This window comes from Gymnoscopelus microlampas (assembly GCF_963454915.1).
Source record: "Gymnoscopelus microlampas genome assembly, chromosome: 14".
Lineage (NCBI taxonomy): Eukaryota > Metazoa > Chordata > Actinopteri > Myctophiformes > Myctophidae > Gymnoscopelus > Gymnoscopelus microlampas.
Genome location: NC_139951.1, coordinates 40,614,103 through 40,622,481, shown reverse-complemented (window position 1 = coordinate 40,622,481; position 8,379 = coordinate 40,614,103). Strand labels below are relative to the sequence as shown.

The window sequence follows — 8,379 nt, the reverse complement described above, 5'->3', positions numbered from 1 at the left end:
AACGAGTGTTACGAAGCCGTATAAGTGCATTATAAATATGATTATAATGCATTATAGACACAACCTTAATATCGTCACTGTCGGGTGGAAACCTCATACGTCCAAAACTGTTACTTTTCAGGATTCAAATTCAAAAATAGCAAAAGTAGCAGATTCACAAGCTCAAAACGTGTCGCTTTGCGCCGCGTTTCGAGCTTGTGGATCTGCTGCTTTTGATGCATTTGTGCGACGCTGTATGATCAAGAGGGCCGCTAATTTCGAAGAAACCTAAAAAGTTAGAATATGGAGATAGGAGGTTTTCCGCCCGACAACAGCAATATATACAGTCCTAGAATGTCAGTTATCATGGTGGCAGTGTGTGTGTGGGTTCATTTTCTTTTGGAACGGTGCATTATTAATCAACGTTTATGACATTTCTGTAACTGTACCAGATTTTTTGCCAGGAGGCTGGCTTCAGCGTCAGTTCCCCTGACAGGTAATTAAACCTTGTTTGGGTCCTTCTCCAAACTTTGGTGTTTCGGTTATGTTGCGTATACCTGTTCGTGTGTGTGTGTGCGTGTGCGCGAGTGTGTGTGAGTGTGCAATTTTTCGGCTATTTTCAAAGCCGTCCTGTGACATTTTCGACGTACTCACAAGTATAGTAATACAAACAAAACTCTGTGCGTGTGCATGTGTGTGTGTGTGTGTGTGGTGTGTGTGTGTGTGTGTGTGTGTGTTGTGTGTGTGTGTGTGTGGTGTGGCGCGCGTGCGTGTACCTAGGTTGACGGTGAGTCGGACGCGCCCTCCGTCCAGCTCCAGGCGTAGCGTGTCGGCAGAGTTGCGTGACGTGGTGGCCATGAGGACGCCGTAGGCCCTCTGGGAGCGGAAGCGCAGCGACACGTCCTCCGCCTCGGTGTGCATGGCCACGGGCAGCTGAACCTTCATGAACTTACTGCCGTCATACGACAGGATGGTGGCGTCTGCCAAGACATGGAGACGATAGGGGTAGGAGGAGGAGGTGGAGGGGCGCAGATAAGAGAGGAGAGACACGAAATAGAAAGATGATCCATGCACACGCACACAGGTAGAGGGAGAGAGGAGAGAGAGAGAGAGAGAGACGGTAAGTGGAGATGGGAAGACACACACACACACACACACACACACACACACACACACACACACACAATGGAAATGGATAGAAAGATAATTGACGGGGAGAAAAGAGAGGGGGAGAGATGATAAAAAAAAGAATGGGGGCGGGAGAGAGGAAAATAATTGACGTTGAGTGAATGGACTTCACCAATTAAGCCTTATACCGTATATTTAGCCGAATAGCGAAAATAGCCGATCTACAAGCTATTGAAAATAGGAGGATTTTTACTATCCTGATTATACCAAATTATAACCATCAGTTAGTTGAGTTTAATAGCAGGTAAAATTCTCTGGTACGTTACAAATAGTTTAAAAAAATATGTATTCTGATATACTTTTCTATAATGTTTCTGCTCCCCCACACCAACACTTGTGACTCGTTTGCACACACATCGTTTGCACTCAAAGGACCACAATGTAAATATACTATATTATATAATAATGATGATTATATACGAATACATGTTCATGACTATATATTCTGGACAACACCAAAAAAAAACAGTCAATCCATCCAATGGCGTGCACAGACATTTTGAGGGGCAGGTTGCTCAAGTAAATTATACTTTTTTTTGTTTACTTGGCCTGCTCTTTTTTTCCCTCTACACCTATTACCCTCTTTGCCAAAAATAGCCGATAGGCGTTGTGGGCTTGTAGATCTGCTATTTTTGGCTTAAGTTCTCCTCAGAAAAGGGATGCTAGGTTTCGAGTGGTTATGGTAAAAGAAAAATCATATCACACAAAGATTTGGCGGACCCCTGTAGTAACTCTGAGGACCCCCTAGGGGTCCCCGGACCACTGTTGAAGACCCCTGCTGTAAACTGGGCACACTCAAAAGGGCACTCCTGGTCAAGAGGGCAAAGGGCAGGTGCTCTAGGCCCCACCTAGAGTCTATCTGTGCACGTCCCTTGAATCCATCCAATAATGTAAAAAGGACATCAGTCCTGGACGTGGGCTGCCCTGATATCGACCCGACGCATCAAGATGCGAGGGAGCGAAGGCAGGGACGCCTTGCCAGCCAGCCGGCAGGCGTCCCCCCCCCCCCACACCCCGCACCCCCCCAATGGGACCCCAGAGTCATAATGTAACAAGCGCAGGTGATCCCGCTTTAATGTCGTTTGTCGCACTCATTTGCATATTCATCATCTTCTGTCCCCGCTACCTGCTGGAGGCCGAACGCTGCCCGAGAAGGCTGGTTACCTCCAAGGACCTCCGTCTGCATGCGAGCGCTTTTTTCTCTTTCCTTTTTTACATGGCCACAATTACATACACAGCTAAACACACTCTGCCTGTCTCTATCTCTCTCTCTCTCTCTCTCTCCCTCCTTCCTCCATCTCTCTATCCCTCCTCTCCCGTTCTCTCCCGTTCTCTCTCTCTCCCTACCGCTCTCTCTCGTTTCCGTGGGAGACCGTTGGAGCCGAGGCAAAAACAAGAGAACAGGAAGAGCAGGAGGGCTCATGAATACTGATGAGCTAAGAGGGAGATAGCGTGTGTGTGTGTGTTTGTGTGTGTGTGTGTGTGTGTGTGTGTGTGTGTGTGGTGTGTGTGTGTGTGTGTGTGTGTGTGTGTGTGTGTGTGTGTGTGTGTGTGTGTGTGTGTGTGTGTGTGTGGTGTGTGTGTGTGTGTGTGTGTGTGTGTGTGTGTGGTGTGTGTGTGTGTGTGTGTGCTTGCGTGCTCTTGTGCGTCTGTCGGAATAAGTGAGTGAATTTAAGTGCGAACAGAGGAGGGTTCAGTAAAGCAAGAGAGCGAGGAGGGGGAGAGAGAGAGAGAGAGAGAAGAGAGAGAGAGAGGAGAGAGAGAGAGAGAGAGAGAGAGAGAGAGAGAGAGAGAGAGAGAGAAAATAAGGACTGAGGGAGACAAACAGAGAGAGGCAGAGAGAGAGAGAGAGAGAGAGAGAGAGAGAGAGAGAGAGAGAGAGAGAGAGAGAGGTGGGAGGGAGGGAAGATGAGGGAAGAGAAGAAACGAGGGAAGAAAAGAGGGAGAGAAAGCTCTTGGCGAAAATGCAAATTAATCCTCATTAACTTGAGGAAAAGAGAGGTAGTTGGCCTGTTAATCACAGATAACATAACACACACACACACACGCACACGCACACCGGCAATGCACACATCCATACATACACCGTGCACGGGCGCGCCTGTGTGCGTGCGTGCGCACACACATCTCCGATAAGGAAGACAGCTGACTAAATTTCTTTTTTCTTTGCCACAGCACCTGACTCACTACCAGGCAAAACACACAGGGGAGGGGCCAGAGAGAGAGGGGGGGGGAAATATCCAAAGAGTGAATAACACAGAGAGTGTGAGAGAGAGAGAGAGAGAGAGAGAGAGAAATAGAGAGAAAGAGAAAGAGAGGGAGAGAGAGAGAGAGCAAGAGAAGGAGACGAAAAAAGGGAGAGGAAGAGAAATAGAGAGAGAGAGAGATAGAGAGAGAGAGAGGGAGAGAGGGAGCAAGAGGGGCATAGAGAGAGAGAGAGAAGTAGATAGGAAAAGAAAGTGCAACCTTGAAAATGCGTCCATGACTGCATCTTTGCGATATTCATCTGGGCGACGGCCGCGCGCGCACGCAGGCAGCCATCTTTGTTCATTAAAAGCGAAGAGGGGTTGTGTGTGTGTGTGCGTGTGTGTGCGTGTGTGTGTGTGTGTGTGTGTGTGTGTGTGTGTGTGTGTGTGTGTGTGTGTGTGTGTGTGTGTGTGTGTGTGTGTGTGTGTGTGTGTCGACAAAGGAGAGCGAGAGCGAGGGAGGGAGTAAAAAAAAGGGAGGGTAAAAACGGCAGGTAGAAGAGGCGTAAACATGGGCAATCACTCTCTCCATCTGTTGGTCCATCTGTGCTTCCTTTAATCCACTGAACTAGCAGTTAGTGACCCCTCAGTGCACAGAGAGAGAGAGAGTCAGAGAGAGAGAGAGAGAGAGAGAGAGAGAGAGAGAGAGAGAGAGAGAGAGGGAATGTACAGTAAGAGAGAGAGAAGAGAGGGAATGTAGAGAGAGAGAGAGAGAGAGAGAGAGAGAGAGAGAGAGGACAGAGAGAAAGGGATGGGATATGAACATTTCGTGTCACGATTATTGTGTCCCAAAATAATAAGTGAGAATAATTCCCGAGCCAATAATGTAATTACCGGCAGAGTCTCAATGGAGACTCTTTGAATCTCCTACCGGAGACTCCGCCGGTCATCAGATTATTGGCTAAGGAATGCGACATAAAAACAAAAACATCTCCATGAATTCGAGGCTTCATGGGGTGTGTAATTGATAGAAAATAAGTAATTTTTTGGTTGAGCTGCTCCTTTAAGGATGTCGGGGAGAAGTGCACATTCAGTTATAGGGGTTGGCTGTGGACGTCCGGTCGTCCGCTTCAGGGTAAATGGGTCGATTGCCAGAGCAAACAAAAATCTGGGGATAATCTTTAGTGACGGAACGCCACATAGAGCGATAGTATAACTGATTGGAGCTTTACTCTGAATATTGCTTTAGATACACTGACCTCCAACGACTTTATCCTGTCAAGAGTTTAATCTTATTCAACGCTGATGCAAATATTCTGCGACTGTTGGCCTCTGATTAGCCTGTACCGTAGTACTCCTTCTAGGGGAAATTCCCATATGTATGAGGAGACTCTCTGCAACAAGCGATATTATCACGATAATCAAAAATTATGCTTAAAGAAAATCTTAAAATGTCACTTTTGTTAACCACTTGCACCCCAGTGTCCATATTCTGGGGGGGGAGAACATTAGCCAAAAATAGCAGATTTACAAGCTCACTTCAAGCTAGTAGATATGCTATTTTTGGTGAAAGAGATTTGGTTTAGACGGGAAAAAAACGGTCCAAGTACAGAGCCAACTCAGGTCCAGTGTATGACAAAGGACAATTTCCCGGTACATTTTAAGGACAATTTCCCGGTACATATTAATCTCCACGATATTATTATTGTGAGCCTTTTTATCGCGATAAACGATAAGTCACATCCCTATAGGAGAGAGAGCGAGGCAGAGGGAATGTAGAGAGAGAGAGAGAGAGAGAGAGAGAGAGAGAGAGAGAGAGAGAGAGAGAGAGAGAGAGGAGTGAGAGAGAGACAAAGACATGCCCCCCACTCTCTAAACGCTACACTGCAGTTTGTCGTGCTCGAGTTTAAGGAAGACGTTTTCGAGAAAAACACCTCTCTCAGACGTGGTGTGTGTGAGTGAGTGCGTGTTCTTGTGTGTGTGTGTGTGTGTGTGTGTGTGTGTGTGTGTGTGTGTGTGTGTGTGTGTGTGTGTGTGTGTGTGTGTGTGTACATCTCGTGTGTGTACATCTCGTGTTAGATGATAGTACAATCATTGCTTCAGAGACGTCAGGCACAAAACACTATACCTCTCCTCCTCGTCTGACTGACTGCCGCTTTCTCTCTCTCTACCTCTCTCTCTCTCTCTCTACCTGTCTCTCTCCCTCCCTCTCCCTGTCCCTCTCTCTCTTTAACAGCACCGCATCGCTTCATCTGCCAATCTCTCCGTCCCGTTCGCTCTAGCACCCCCCTTTCTCCTCGCTCTCTCTCCGTTCACTCTCTCTGTTTGAGTGACGGTTTGAGTCGCCGGTTGTGTTCCCACCCCCCCCCCCCCCCCCCCCTTTTATTATTTTCAAATTCGACCGTTTCAATCCGTTTCCCTCTCTCTCTCTCTCTCTCGCTTTTTCTCTCTCTCTTTACCTCCACCTTGCTGTCATCCCGCGGTTCCACCCAAATGGTTCCACCCTGGCTCCACTCCCCTCTCTCTTCCAACCTCTTTCGTCACTCATATGCTGCTCTCCCTCCCTCCCCTCCTTCCCTCCCTCCCTCTCCCCAGTGGTGGAAGCCAGGTACTGTAACTAAAGTCGCAAGGCAACGCATTTGTGAGCTTGTAGATCGGCTATTTTTTGGCAAAGACATTTGGTGTAGAGTCTATAGACGGAAAAAAGGGGTCAAAGTACAGTTGTAGCTCACGTCCAGTTCTCTAAGACAGGGGTCTTCAACAGGGGGTCCGGTCCGGGACCCCTAGGGGGTCATCAGAGTTACTACAGGGGGGCTGCCAAATCTTTGTGTGATATGATTTCTTTTTTTTACATTTAACTCCTCTACAATCATTTGACAGCTTTCATTACTTACTTGGCAGATTTAGATTATTAATACGAAAACAACCAAATAAGCGCTATTTCATACTAGTCAAAACAATTTGAAAAGCTTTGACTAATTAAACTAAGAAAGATCTGAGTACTTTTTCTTTCATACTGCACGCATGTTTTGACACCAATACTTTTGTACCGTTTTACTCAAGTAAATTGTTTAATAGAGGCCTTTTTTCTTAACAGAGTATTTTTATATTGTGGTATATAAAAAGCAAGTCTTTTGCACAGCTACTAAGGCAACAAGTGTGTAGGAGAAGACCAGGCCAAGGGCCCCGACGTACTGAAAGAAAAACTCCCGCACACCGTCTTCAAATGCAAGAAAAAGATTGAATGGGAATACAACAATGTTTCAGTCTGTTAGACCTTCATCAGGTTATCTTAAGGACATTAAGATCTTAATGTCCTTAAGATAACCTGATGAAGGTCTGACACAGTGGTTCTCAACCAGTGGTCCTTGAGGGGGTTCCAGGTGGTCCCCAGCTAAATGATGGAGAGTTGGTGACCAAATGGGTCCACTTGGTTTCACTTTACGCTCTCAAGGTTACATTATTGTTTAACATCTGCATTTATTCATTAAAGAATTGTTATTTTGAACGTTTGCCTGTTGTCGCTCCTATTGGTATACGAACATCAATACAGCATGGAATTTTGGACATAATCTCATCCACCGACGAACAAAATATTCTAAGTTTTGGGTCTGAGAGTCTAATCTCATCAAATGGTGGTCCATGGCTCAAATGCCAAATAAATAATGGATCTTGCTATGAAAAGGGTTGAAAACCACTGGTCCAACAGACCGAGACGTTGTTGTATTCCCATTCAATATTTGTCTTGCATTTGAAGACAGCGTGCAGGAGTTTTTTCTTTCAGTCATATTGTGGTATATGAAACAAATCGGAGTACATCTTCCACCTCCCTGTCATTCTTTGGCTCTCATCTCACTCTTTCTCCCCCTCTTCCCTCCCCATCGATTCCCCACCTCCTCTTCGTGGCGTATACCTCCTCCCCCTCCTCTTTTCTTGTCACCGTATAGATCAGGACCCCTGTCTAGCAGTAAAACTCTTTCTCTGCTCCAGTCCGCGCCCCTCCACTCTCTCTCTGTCTCTCTCTCTCTCTCCGTCTCTCACCATCCCTCCTACTAGTGTCACTCAATTTGAACTCTCCCTCTCCCCCCTCCCTGCTTTTCATTTTTCAATCTCTCCATCCGTCCCCTTACCCGCGTCTCTTTTCCGCACACATATTATACCTCCTGTTCTCTTGTCATTCTCACCTCCCTACTGCGTAGGGGTTCGGTCAGTGTCCTTGAGAAAGACACTAGAACCAATCTACAAGCTCAGCGCCACGTGTTGCATCGCTGTGAGGCTCGTAGGCTGGGAGGCCAAGGTGGTTATGTTCAGTCATTCTCAACCTTTTCTGGATCTGTGGCGCACTTGTGTTTGTGGAGGCGCTGCATGCATTTTCAAAGCTATTGTATGTACAGGATGTGTTCTGGCTTGGATCAATGGAACAAACATTAAGTTCCTTCGTATTTTATCGGTATCACGACAATAACTTATTTTTCAAAGCTGTATATATAAAAATTCAGCGTAGCGATAGTTCATGTAGGCACGGGAGGCAGGATATTTACATGCTAGCTCACTCTCCCCGGAGCCTCCCATTCATTTGTTAACAAGCTAATTCATACATGCTCCCACAAGTCAGTATGTTCAACCTCAAGTCATTGTTTATTGTTTATTGAATGGATCCCCATTAGCTGACGCCGAGGCAACAGCTAGTCTTCCTGGGGTCCATATAAGAGGCATACATCACGTCATTCTCATTCGCTACAAGCCAACTCACTCACGCCCTCATTCCCACGGTGCAACTCAGGCGCTTCATTTACTGTAAGCATCCCTCTGTTCACTGTTCATTCTACGTGCTTAGCTGTCAAGGCCGGTTGTACAGCTGTCAGTGTCAGAATTCCTCCAGGCCTCCTCCCTGTGGCATTTAGTTCTTATTGTTAATAGGATGATTTGTGGATTGCACTGTGGTTCTATGGATTGTACTATGATATGTACAATCCATAGAAAAATACAGTTAAAATTCAGTTTTTTGTACTCCCCCCGTGCGGTT

At 46.4% G+C, this 8,379-nt stretch overlaps 1 protein-coding gene across 1 annotated transcript in view; it reads right to left on the bottom strand.

Moving 5' to 3' along the window:
* The window catches only part of nrxn1a (neurexin 1a), a gene marked incomplete at its 5' end in the record, with an annotated part of 119,349 nt that overhangs the window by 48,543 nt on the left and 62,427 nt on the right, over positions 1–8,379 (bottom strand). Inside the window, one exon of the mRNA XM_084079255.1 lies at positions 756–959. Coding sequence (XP_083935381.1) covers positions 756–959 — 204 coding nt within the window. The remainder of the gene's footprint in view (positions 1–755; positions 960–8,379) is intronic.